Here is a 12,427-nt window from a genome sequence, read left to right as displayed (position 1 = left end):
AGGGACGTTAAAGACCGAATTATACTAAATAATTGCGCCGGGCGAGAGCTAGCGGATGCAATGGAGGCCGAGAAGTAAGACTTCTTAGCGGCCTTCACAGCCATCTCATAGGTTTTCATAAAAACCCTATAAGATGTTCTTGAGGCTCCGTCACGGGCACCCCGCCATACTCGCTCTAGCCGTCTGAGGTCCCGCTTCATTTTCCGAAGCTCCTCGGTAAACCAGGGAGCCCGGTTTCTGCGGGGTCGCAGAGGGCGCTTAGGTGCGATCTCATCGATGGCTGCCAGGAGCTGGGTATTCCAGCCCTCAACAAGCTCAGTCAATGAGTCGCCAGGGGGAGCAAGGTCCCGCAAGGCTTGACGGAATCTATCAGGGTCCATCAGCCTCTGCGGGCGAGCCCAAATCGGCTCGCCACCTAAGCAGGGTGGGGGTGGAAAGTCAATCCTGGCTTTCAGAGCGTAGTGATCAGACCATGGCACCTTCATCGAAGGAGACATGATCACATCTATACCGGCACCAAAGATCAAATCCAGCGTGTGGCCTGCTTGATGTGTGGGGCCCGAAACAAACTGGGAGAGCCCTAGTGTCGCCATGGAAGACACGAGGTCCAGAGCCTGTGAGGAGGGAGCGGCATCAGCATGGAAGTTGAAGTCTTCCAATACCAATAGGTTAGGGAACTCCAAGGCCCAGCCGGCCACCGCCTCCAGCAGGCCTGACAGGGTGGCTGCTGGTGCGCTAGGTGGCCGGTACACCAGCCAGACAGCCAAGCTCTCCTCGGAGCCCCACACTAGGCCAACACATTCAATGCCGGGGATCGATGGCGATGGTAGAGCCCTGAAAGAACAATCTTCCCGGATTAATAATGCCACCCCTCCCCCCCGGCCCACAGTCCGTGACTGGTGGAGGACAGAACTGCATGCTGGTCCAGATTCTCTTGCTACATCTACCACAGCAAGGCCACTGTGGCGTAAAGCTAAAAGTGCTGTTAGGGGATTAGATCAAGCCTGAGTGGCTTAACTTTTAAGCTTTTAAGCTTGGTTCTTGAACAGAATCCATTCCAGAAGTCCGTTTGACTTCCGAAAATGTTCAAAAACCAAGGTGCAGCTTCTGATTGGCTGCAGGAGCTTCCTGAACTCAACCGGAAGCCACGTCGGACGTTTGGCTTCCAAAAATGGTTCGCAAACCATAACAGTCACTTCCAGGTTTGCGGCGTTCAGGAGCCAAAACATTTGAGAAATAAGCTGTTTGAAAACCAAGGTACAACCGTATTGGATAGCCTTGGTCAAAACACACACTCTCAATTTCACCTGCCTCAGTGGTGTGTTGGGGGGGGTGATATCTTCGCCAGGGGCGGCCTGTCCCCTGGGTTCTGGCAAGAGCCCCGCAAGATCTTATGAGATTTTGCAGAGCTCCCATGAGATCTTGCCAGAACCCAGAAGCCGCTACCATCTCAGGCGCTTCTCCTTCCTTCTCTGGCTGTGGCACTCATGGCAAATACCCCCTGCATTCTGCCACCTGAGGCCCTGATCTTCACAAGCCTGAATTTCTTGCAGGAAGGGGAAGGATTCACTCTTTGCATCCCCAATTTCTTGTTCTTCCAGGTAGTGCAACGATATCCAGTCATGAAAGGTGAATTATTTTTTTGCACAGAACCCTGCAGATCCTTCCCATGTGGACTGTGCCATCTGCAGTGACTGCCACAGTACACAATGGGTATATCAAAGACTGCTCACAGTGAAGGACATCCACACGACTTGGGAGGCCAGCTAAAGCAGTGCTCCAGAGCCCTGGAATGTCGGAATCTGCCTTGTGCAGAATCTGACCCATCGGTCCACTTAGCTCTTTACTGCCTGCACTGACTGGCAGCAGCTCTCCAGGATTTCAGACAGGGAACTTTTTCAACCCTACCTAGCAATGACAAGGACTGAAGCTGGGACCTCCTGCAAGAAAAGCAGGTGCTCTATCACTGCTCTACGGCCCTTCCCTGGAGGAGAGAGAGAGAGAGAGAGAGAGAGAGGGGAGCAAGAGGGTGAGAGAAGCAGCCCATGATGCAAGCATAAGACTATCGCTTCCGGAGTCCGGATACCAAAAGAGCGACTCCTCCATTCTTTGTGCCCGCTTTCTCGGTGCCGGGCGAGCGCAGGGGGCAGAGCGCGCCACACGGGCGCACACGCTGCCTCCGCCTGCGCGGCTGGCTGCACTGGGAGGCAGCAGGCAAGGCATGCCAGGGAGGGAATCAAAACGGTGGCTGGGAGGAGGACTCGGGAGGAAAGGGGGGGGGACGAGAAATCAGCAGGGACCAAATGGGTGGTACTGACCTGGAGGCTCATCTACAGACGTTCTCTTCGACTCCCCTGTTCCCGGCTGGCCCTTCCCCTTCCCAAAGCACCTCGGGCGCGCAATTGGGAAGAGAGGCGAAAAGCGAGGAGGGGCGCGAGCGGGCGGGGAAGGGAAACTTGAGAGAAACTGTTCGCGCTGGGGTCCAGCTTCTGCCCCGCCCTGGCGCAAGGAACAGGAATTTCTCCAGAAGAGAGCCTTATCAGCCTTGCTGGTTTCCCAGCAGCGCAGCCGGACGGGGAGGTCAATGGGTTACCCAGGAGCGCAGCTGTAAACACCTCCGGAGAGGGCGGGAGAAAAATAAAGGGGGGGGGAGGCTTCCCGGCGCAAACTGGAACGGGGCAATAATCAACAGGGTGTTTATTCGCCGCCTCCCCCGCGCACTACCTTACCAAACAATGAGAGCGCGGGAGGGGGGCGCCACAAGTTTGCGAAGAGGAAACGGGTTGCCAAGTTGTTTACAGCCGCGTTGCTGTCCGCTGGCCTGAGACGCTGCCCGGCTTATTTGCTCAAACTAGCTCGTCTGGTTCAGCCACCTGCGCAACTCCCCCATTTCTAGGATCTCTCTCTCTCTCTCTCTCTCTCTCTCCTGTGCCCTTGAAAAGAGAGGCTTTTCACCGCTGGTTAAACTTCAACTGAGACTGCAGAGCTGCCCTTGCTCCTCGCCACCCGTCTGGAAAGGAAGCAAAGGCAGGGGAGAAGGGTGTGAGCTAGATTCCTGTAGGGCCGGAAGGTTCAACTGTGGCTGGCCATATGTGCTGGACTCCAACTCCCATCAGCCCCAGCCAGCAGGGGCAGTGGTCAGGGAGGGCGGGAAGTGGTGTCCAGTCCATCAATATCTAGAGATCACTAAGATAGCCACTGCTGGTGTCTGAGTAGCCATTTCTGGTAAGTTTCCCTCTTATTCCTTCTTGCCACGTTAGGAAGTTAAATGGATTTCCAATTGCCGTTTACTTCCGCATAACGTCTGAATCAGGAGCGGCTGGCTGAGTCTGGCCCCGGTGCCTGCATGCAGTGGTACACTGGATGAGGGCCAATAAACGGAGTTTGAAACCTGACAAGACCAGTTTGGCTCCCATGTCCGGGAGGCAGACCAATTACCTGTTCTGAATTTGGCCAAACTCTCTCTGAAGGATGAGGTATATGGTCTCTGGGTGCTCCTAGGTCCATCTTTGTCGCTGCAAACGTGTTTTTAGCAGCTAGGGACTCGTTTTTTCATCTTAGGCTGGTTTAAGACTACTTAGGTTGTAGTTATGTGTTTTTTTCATGTTGTAAGCTGCTCTGAGCATGGTTTGAACTGTGGAAAGACAACATGTGAATGAAATCATGTATGTATATGTACAACATCTGTCATGGGCATAGCCAGGATTTTTGTTAGGGAGGCAGGCCTTTTGTGGTGGGGGAAGAACCTCAGTTTGCTATATATTTTATTGATTTTTATTGATGGGGGGCTGCCCCCCCCCCAGCTATGCCTATGACAGCTGTGACCATTCCTAGACCACAGTGGGCCAGACACTGGAAATCTCAGTACTGGACTACTGCAATATGCTCTATGTAGAGCTGCCCTGTCACTTGGTCTGGAAGCTACACTTAGAGCAGAAGATGGCAATAGCAGACAACACTATTGCTGAGAGATCTGCACTGGCAGCCAGTGTGCTACTGGGCCCAAGCTAAGGTGCTGTTGTTGGTTTATAAACCCCTAAGCAACTTTGAGCCAGTTTGCAGGAGGGACAGCCCCATTCATTTCTGCCCAAGCAGTATGGTTGTCAGCCAAGGCACTTTCCTGATGCCACAAGATGCCCACTCTACAACCACCAGAAAACAGAGCTCCCTAATGTTGTGGACCTCCCTCCCAAAATGTATTAAGCAAGCTTCTTCTGTTTTATCTTTAAGAAGTTTGCTCAAAACAAAACTATCTAACCAAGCCTTCCCTGTATTAGGACCAGCTTTGCAGTTCTTTGATTGCTGAACAGTTTTTAATATTTTTATTTTGTCAAATGTTAATTGTTCATTGCTTAGGGGAAAGTGAGCAGCATAGGAATCGGAATCTGAGAAATAAATAAAGTGTGTGTGTGTGTGTGTGTGTGTATAATAGCTTAATCCATAAAAACATAGGGTTGTGAGTTTGCCTGTGAATGGATCTGCCACCATAGTTTTGCCCTAAAATGATGACTGATAAGAGTCTTGGATTTGGTACCATGATGTTAGTATTTCTAAATGGCTGTGGACTGTCCCCTACAAGGATAGTTCACTTGGGGGTCATGTTTGACAGAAGTGTGTGGTGCATTGTGAGCAATAGCAGATGGCAGGGTTGGGTAGAAGTGCTTATCCGACCTCCCTTCTGTGACGTCATTGCTGTTTACTGGGGGGGGGGGTGACGACGACAAGGTGTCAGTGAGGTCAGTGCTGCAAAAATACAATTCTTTAACCCACACTGGAGATAAATACAGGGCACTCTCTGATCAAGAAACTCAACCAGCTCCTGACCAACTGCCCTGATCTAGCCCAAAAGCTGCTTGACCAGATCTATTACAATGCTATGAATGATGACCCCTAGGCAATGCTTGAAGGAGCTTTTTACCCAAGCCAGTAGGCTGTTCCTGCTGGTGCACTTGCACAATGCTGACCTTACCCACTGCCTCCCACTCTCCCTCATGATAAATCACAGTGATTCCACTGCTGAGAGGTCAGGTAAGCACCATGACCACCCCACCTTATCATCCACTACGGATTGTGTTTGAGAAAGAAACAGTAGCTGGCAGTTTTGGAGGAAACAAAGGCGGAAGAGAGAATGCAGAGAGTTTCTAGAAGCAACTAGCTGAAACTGGTGGTGCCACCTTGGAGGCGGCCGCCCAAGTTCTCTCTCCTTTCTAGAAGTGCTTGTTTGCCTCCGTTTATTGTTGCCCTGTATTTTTGCAACCAAGAGTCTCCGTGCTCTCTCATCCGAAGAGAAGCAAAACCAGAAGTGCAGTCCTTGGAATTTCTCGTCGCTCAGAAGAACACATAAACAACATGGCCGATTGATTCACTAGTCAAACATAGAAGAACATCAGACGATCCCTGCTGGACCACACTAACGGCTTGCTTAGTCTAGCACCCTGTTCCCACAACCAAATGCTTCTGGGAAGCACACAAGCAGGGCATGAGGGCAAAAGGCCTCTTCCATGGTTACTCTCCAGCAGCTGTTATTTATGTTAACTTCCAATACTGAAGATAACATAAAGCCATCATGACTAGGAACCAATGATAGCTTTATACTCCGTGACGTTGTCTAATCCCATTATGTTTATTCACACATCTCTCTATGAAATCATAAATGCAACCATGCCCAATTCCTCCAAAAGGGATGCACGTCACAGGAAGCATGCAGAACAATTCTGCCATTAGAAATCTCTACGCATGTTAATTCCAGAATGAATTGTTACTGGGGAATATTTTGTTTGATGCAAAATGCTCATTGTCCTTCATGGAGATTCTGAGGTGGACTGTAGAGTACACTGCCGGTCGAAACGGGCCTGTTTGTTCAATTTATGGCTCACCTGGCATTCCAGCCTTTGGCAGACATTCATTCAAAGGGAATCTGAAGAATGCAGCACAGAGTTCATCCAGGGGCGAACCAAGCCTTTATTTTACCCAGGTCAAAGACCCAGTTTGGCGCACCCCCCCCCCCACAATTGCGTAAACACACATACAGGCAGGGAGCCTCAATGCTGCCCCTCTGGAGGCTTCACCCAGGGCAAAAAAACCCCAGCTAGCTCCCTCACCCTGCCCCATAGCTATGGCACTGAGTGCATGATACAGTGGTACCTCAGGTTACATACGCTTCAGGTTACATACACTTCAGGTTACAGACTCCGCTAACCCAGAAATATTACCTTGGGTTAAGAACTTTGCTTCAGGATGAGTACAGAAATCATGCTCCGGCAGCGCAGCGGCGGCAGGAGGCCCCATTAGCTAAAGTGGTGCTTCAGGTTAAGAACGGACCTCCGGAACGAATTAAGTACTTAACCCGAGGTACCACTGTATCCATCAAAGAACATGATACATTTAGCTGCTTGGAAGACTGAGCAGGGTTTTGTTTTTTTTGGAGGGGCAGGGAGAGAGGAAATGGGGAGGCTACTTGCTTGCTTCAGGGTGGACAGGATTTCCTGGCAGCCTTTAGAAGGCAGGATGCAAGAAGTCCTTGCTGCGGGCATTTTGGCTGCTATTCAAGCCTGCAAGGGCAGCATCTTGATGCTACTGCAGGGGTAAAAAGCCAGGGGTAGCCAACAGGGTGCCCTCCAGAGGATGCAAGATGATATAACCCCCCTCTTTCCTAACCACTGGGCTGGCCATACCAGCTGGGGCTGATGGGGCTTGGAGTCTTAACAGATATGGAAGGTACCATGTTCGCTACCCCTGGTGCCATGTTGGCCACAACATCTCAACGTACAAAGTTTATTTGGGTTTGGGAAAATTTGCTACCAATGTGATGGCAGCTTTAGCAATAATACTCAGGATTATAAAGCACTTTGAGAGTTCAGAGCACACACATTATTTCATTAACCAGCAGTCATTACACCCGGCATGACCTCTTTCAACCCAAACAACAATTTAAGAGAGAAAGATCACAGTCTCCTTAACAATCCTCCCAACCCTCATGTTATTCCTCAGGAACACCTATATTATTGTGACTTTTTGTTTTTTAAAAAAGTATACACTTTTTTTGTGGCAATTTCATCTTCAGTTAAAATCTAAAATAGTACCCTGATCTTGACTCAGATTGTTCTGACCAAGGTGAAAAGGAATATCCCAGCTCCCCTGTAGCTTTAGCATCTCTCTTCCAATGTGGTAACATCCTCTTTTAGCCAGAGCTTCCTGATGCCACCCATTATTAGAAATACAGAAGTTCTCACTCCTCAATGCATATAACATCCCAGTGCCTTCCTGTTCTTGGGATTCATCTGCAAAGCAGCCACTCCTAGCACTACAGGCCTCTTTGGGGGAAATCAAGAAAACATCTGTAAACTGCACTCATTTCCTCTCCAAAGGAGCCAGCCCACAAGAGGCATGCAAGCACAGAAGGAAAGAAAACCCCAGGGAGCCTTGCCTTTAATGGGATCCAAAGTGCCAACTCCCTTCCATCCAGGAGAAGGGCGGGTTCTTCCAGTGCCTGCTTCTAGCTCCTGGTCTCGATTCCTTGGATGGCAGGAACAGTTCAACATGGGACTCCCGCAGCCTGCAGAAATCTTCCATCTAGTTTTAAAGGGGCAACGATACCATGCAGGTGGAGAATTGCTCCTTGCTGGTTGATTCCCCATCGCTGAAGCAGCAGCGGCCAAGCAGAGGTCACTTCTGCCCCACCTTGGAGCTGCTTTTTCACTCTTGGACTGTGATTTTGTTTTGCTGCTAAGCTTTGCTAGAAATATCCCTATCTTGCATCTTCAACAGTGCTAAGTACCCTTAAATCCATCAATAATGCAGGGTGATCAATGGCCTTTTGATGCAGGTAGAGTGCAGGCATCAACCTGCAGAGTGGGATGTCATGGGCCTTTGTGGAGATGTGGGGCCACACAGGGATCTGAAAGGGAATTTCAGGGAACCCAGATGCCTCAGGGAGTTGCTAAGGGGGCTATGGGCTGTGCAGTTTGAGGCCGCTGCTTCAACTGCAGTGCACAGCATTAAAGGGATCTAATATCTGTAAGAGCTGTTCCTTAATACTTGGACATGGGAAATGCACCTTGACCGCAGTCTAATGTATCTCTTGGACTCACTTTGCCACTCAGTTTTTCCCCCAACTAAGTGTTTGTGGGGAATATAGTACTGAAAGATAATCCCAGCACATAATTTTTGAGAGTCTGCATGAAATTTGACTTTACCAGAATCTTGTGCTGACTTGTAATGTTTCAGTTTTTTTTTTTTGAATAATATTTATTAAAGTTTTCCAATTAATTACAAATTAATAAAACATCCAATTTCAAATCTTTTTCCAATTACATCCTTTCAGGACTTCCCCTTCCCTCCCCCCCTTGTATTCCAAATCTCTCAAATGATCTCAACAAGTTCTTCTCCTCAATTCAGACTTGTTATCCTTAACCCAATTTTTTTTTTAAAAAAAAACAACAACATTATTTTCCATTCCCCTAAAATCGGCTTATTCCCACCACGAGTTCCCTACTTTAGAATACCATGTAGATGTACATAGCCTAAATAAAACATAGTTTACGCCCTTTGGATTCCACATTTCCCACCCCCCCTTTTCCCGGTTGCGTTCCCAATGTTCCTCAATGTCCGATATTTCCACGTCTCTCTAAGTCATAGTCCTTTGCCAGTCCTCTTTAGTTTCAAATGTCCAATCATGGAAGGATTCTGTCTCAAAGAAAGGCCCATTTTTTCCATCCAGATTTTTATATCCAGGAGTGAAAAACTCCAAATTATAATCCTTAAGCTTGTCAAATCTGGATGTCCCAAATGTCCCCACTTTTGACTTGGTCCAATTCTTGTTATTTTGTTGTTCTTATTGATCACACTCCTCTTTCTATTTCTTTCTGTCCCTGTTTTCCTGCACAAATGTCCTAATTCCAAAAGTTAGTTCCTTTACAGAGGCTTGTTATTCAGAAACAAAACATTACGTCAAGTTCCTTTCATTCCACAACAGATGATTCCATTGTCTTCTTCGGTGTAGTGGCCTCTGTAGTCATAATAATGTTCCATTTCTGCAGTTTCCCAGGAGATAAACAGTTCAGTTCCAATTTCCAGCTAAAACCACTTGTAATATCCCTCGGCTCCTCTAGGTGGATTGCAAAAACTGAGTTCTCTTCCAGATCGCGTCCATTAGCCCTAGTAACTTTATAATTCTTATTTAAAACAATTTGTATCCAATTTATAACAAATATAACCAGCAAAGTCCTTGTAACATAGTCTCTATCTTATTTTCCGCTTTGACAGCTCTTTGACAGCTGTCAAAACTTGCCTTTCTCCTCTCCAAACTCCGTCATCGATCGCTCCCGGGGTTCCAGGGGGGGTTGTTTTTAAGTCCGAATTCTACTTTCCTCCTCCAGCTCAATCTCATATTCTTCACTCGTGAGGTTAAAAACTTGCCAAAATGATGTTACTCCGATCTTAGTTATCAGATCCTTTGCTTTGACCCTTCTACAATGGAGGGGGTGGCTGACTTCCTTTTTTGCGCCTCCCCCGCTCGCTCCGAAATTTTTAAAATTTTTGTCCCTCTTTTTAGTCCAAGTTCCAATTACTTACGGGTTGTTCTTTTAGGTCCGAATTTTCAAAGGAAAAAGCCAGCGCTCTCCGCCGAATGGAATGCGGCTTCGCACGGCAGGGATAGCAGAGGACTCAAAACACCACGCTTCTCCCCGGCACCCGATCCGTAGCCTTTAAAAAGGCTCCTTCACGAGTCGGGAGGGCGCTAACGGTGTCAGCCGAGTCTCCATGTCCACGGCCCCCGTGGCCGTGGTTTTTAAGGGTCCCCGCATCGCCGGTGCGGTAGGACCCAGCCCCTGCCGTGCAGGCTCCCTCCGGAGCTCGGAGGGAGTCCGCCATTCGGCGATGGCGCCGACCCGGAAGTCTGTAATGTTTCAGTTTTAAACTTTTATTAAAATTAAAAAATTCCTTCCAGTAGCACCTTAGAGACCAACTAAGTTTGTTATTGGTATGAGCTTTTGTGTGCATGCACACTTCTTCAGATACACAAAAGCTCATGCCAATAACAAACTTAGTTGGTCTCTAAGGTGCTACTGGAAGGAATTTGTTTATTTTGTTTCGACTATGGCAGACCAACATGGCTACCTACCTGTAACTAGAACTTTTATTAAAGCATTAGTATTCTGTGCTTTGCAAAATCAAGGCATCACCAGCGCTTCTTCAGGAATAAGGGAAAATTACAAATCCAGTGAACAGAATTATGCCTAACCTCTCTCAGTATGGATAGCCTTCCACAACCTGGGGCCTCCAGATGTGTCCAGTCTTTACAATAATCAGAGTGCATCTCGTGGCCACACGGAGGGAGGCCTTTTCTGCAGTGGCACCAACCCTCTGGAAAACCCTCCCCTGTTCAATCCAAAATGTGTCAGCTGTGACTCACTTTACATACAAATTAAATATTTGTTTGCTCAAGCCTTTAGTTTGAACTCATTATTTTGATTCTGGGTTTTTATTGACAGTATGTATTTTTTGGATTTACTATATCTGTATTCTAGTCTTGATTTTGTGGCTAAGTAACATTATGGGAGGGGATTTCCTAGGACTAATGTAAGACTGCGAAACTGCCTTCTTATTTTTGCTTTGGATGCTGCATGTTGTTATATTTATGGAAATGTGGCTTTTTGCATGTTACTATATTTTTGTTTTGCCATGTTATAATGAAATTGTTACTATGCGATTGTTTTGCTACATTATTCTGAAACTGATATTGTGTTACTCTTTTGCTATGTTATAATGAAATTCTTATGTTATTGTTTTGCTGTGTTATTATCAAAAGTTTTTGTAGTGTTTGTTTGAGATGCATCCCTCTTTATTTGCTGTAAACCTTTTTGAGCATGATTTTGTGTGTGTGTGTGTGGAGAAACAGCATACAAATAAAATGAATGAGTGAGTGAATTTTAAGGGTTTTCTATATTAACTGCTTAGAGATTTTTTATGTATATATTCCATTGATGAATTAAATAAACTCCCATCATCCCTAACTGTCAGGGAACTGCCATCAGGGCCGGAGGGAGAGAGCGGGCTCTGGAGGGGTCCCAGAGAGCGTCCCGGGATGGGGAGAGGCAGCCCATCTTCTGGGGAAGAGAATCAGCGTAGCACCAGTGGAGAAGGGGGGCAGATGGGGGAAGTGGCGAGGCGGTCCCATGACTCCTTGCCAGGGACCAGCGGGGAGAGTAAGGGTCCTCCGCTGCCCACACCCTCCTTGCACAGAAGGCTTCCGCGCAGGGAGAGTAGGCGGAGACTAGGCGTCAAAGAGCTTCTTTGCTGGAAGAAGTTCAAGAAATGCCCACTGACGGATTCTGCCAGCGATTGAGACAGCCACGGGTGAGTGGCTGTCCGGACAGAAAAGGTTCACTCAGGCAACCCAGCCTGGTGTTGCACCGGTTTACGCACGAGCAACCCCATTACACTAACCATTGGACATTCTGCCTGTGACTGATGGAGCTGTAGCCCAGCATCATCTGCAGGCGGCAGGCTGGGGAAGACCAGTTTTCACATTTCACCATACAGTCACTGTCATAGGATTTCAGGCAAAATAGATGGTGTATGTCCATTGCAGAAACAATGAAAGAATGTGTGTGTGTGTGTGTGTGTGTGTATTTGTGTGTGTGTATTACAAAATGTATAATACCGCTTAACTGTAAATTAAAACCTGTAAACCGTTTACAAAGAATATAAAATATACATTTAAAATATTGAGCATACAGTAATGTTTTAGGTTATTTTAAAAATAAGAATCATGGAATCACAGAATTGTAGAGTTGGAAGGGTCCCCAAAGGCCATGTAGTCCAACCCCTGCAATGCAGGAATCTCAGCTAAAGCATCCATGACAAATGGCTGTATATTCTTATGCACATATATATACATACATACCATATATTCTTATGTACTTACGTGGTGCTCTGTCCTGCATCCAGACATTTCCAGAACAGATGGACAGAAGTCCTTGTAGTAGGTTCATGTGCTTAGTCTGATGTGTTGAAGCACAATGTGTGCCCTAGCATCAAATAAAACACCAAGTCACCTCAGTCATATTGTTCTCCTGTGGCTACAGTTCTGTTTAGAGATGGGAGTGCGGGGAATGAATTTGTTCAGTCATAAAAGAGGAATCAATTGTCAGATTATAAATATCTGGGCCTACAGGGAATGGAAACTGCTTGCAACTTGTTGTTCCCAGATGAAGGCAACTCCTTCCTTTAGAAATCCCCGACAGGAATTCTGATAAAGGACTCGATGCCAACAACCCTCATTAAAATAACTTAATAAACCTTCATCTCGTTCCCTATATTCTACGATCCATTGCCAAGCAGTCAAAAGGCCCATTGTTCCTGGAATATATGCTGTCTGAACAGGGGGAGGTTCTGTACTTTATCTGTGGGTTTCTTTGGGGGA

The 12,427-nt window shown here is 47.3% G+C and overlaps 1 protein-coding gene across 4 annotated transcripts in view; it reads right to left on the bottom strand.

Moving 5' to 3' along the window:
• Positions 1 to 12,113, bottom strand: part of SH3TC2 (SH3 domain and tetratricopeptide repeats 2) — a 56,321-nt gene extending 44,208 nt beyond the window's left edge. Inside the window, exon 1 of one of the 4 annotated variants that reach the window (XM_081852017.1) lies at positions 11,930 to 12,113. In XM_081852017.1, coding sequence (XP_081708143.1) covers positions 11,930 to 11,996 — 67 coding nt within the window. In that variant the 5' untranslated portion in view covers positions 11,997 to 12,113. Of the gene's footprint in view, positions 1 to 1,908; positions 1,985 to 2,318; positions 2,383 to 11,929 lie in introns of those variants that run through there. The other 3 variants (XM_081852022.1, XM_081852021.1, XM_081852020.1) reach the window with 3 other exon arrangements.
• Positions 12,114 to 12,427: the final 314 nt, after the last annotated feature.

Source organism: Podarcis erhardii, assembly GCF_964252035.2.
Source record: "Podarcis erhardii genome assembly, chromosome: 2".
NCBI lineage: Eukaryota > Metazoa > Chordata > Lepidosauria > Squamata > Lacertidae > Podarcis > Podarcis erhardii.
This window is presented reverse-complemented; position numbering and strand designations above follow the sequence as displayed.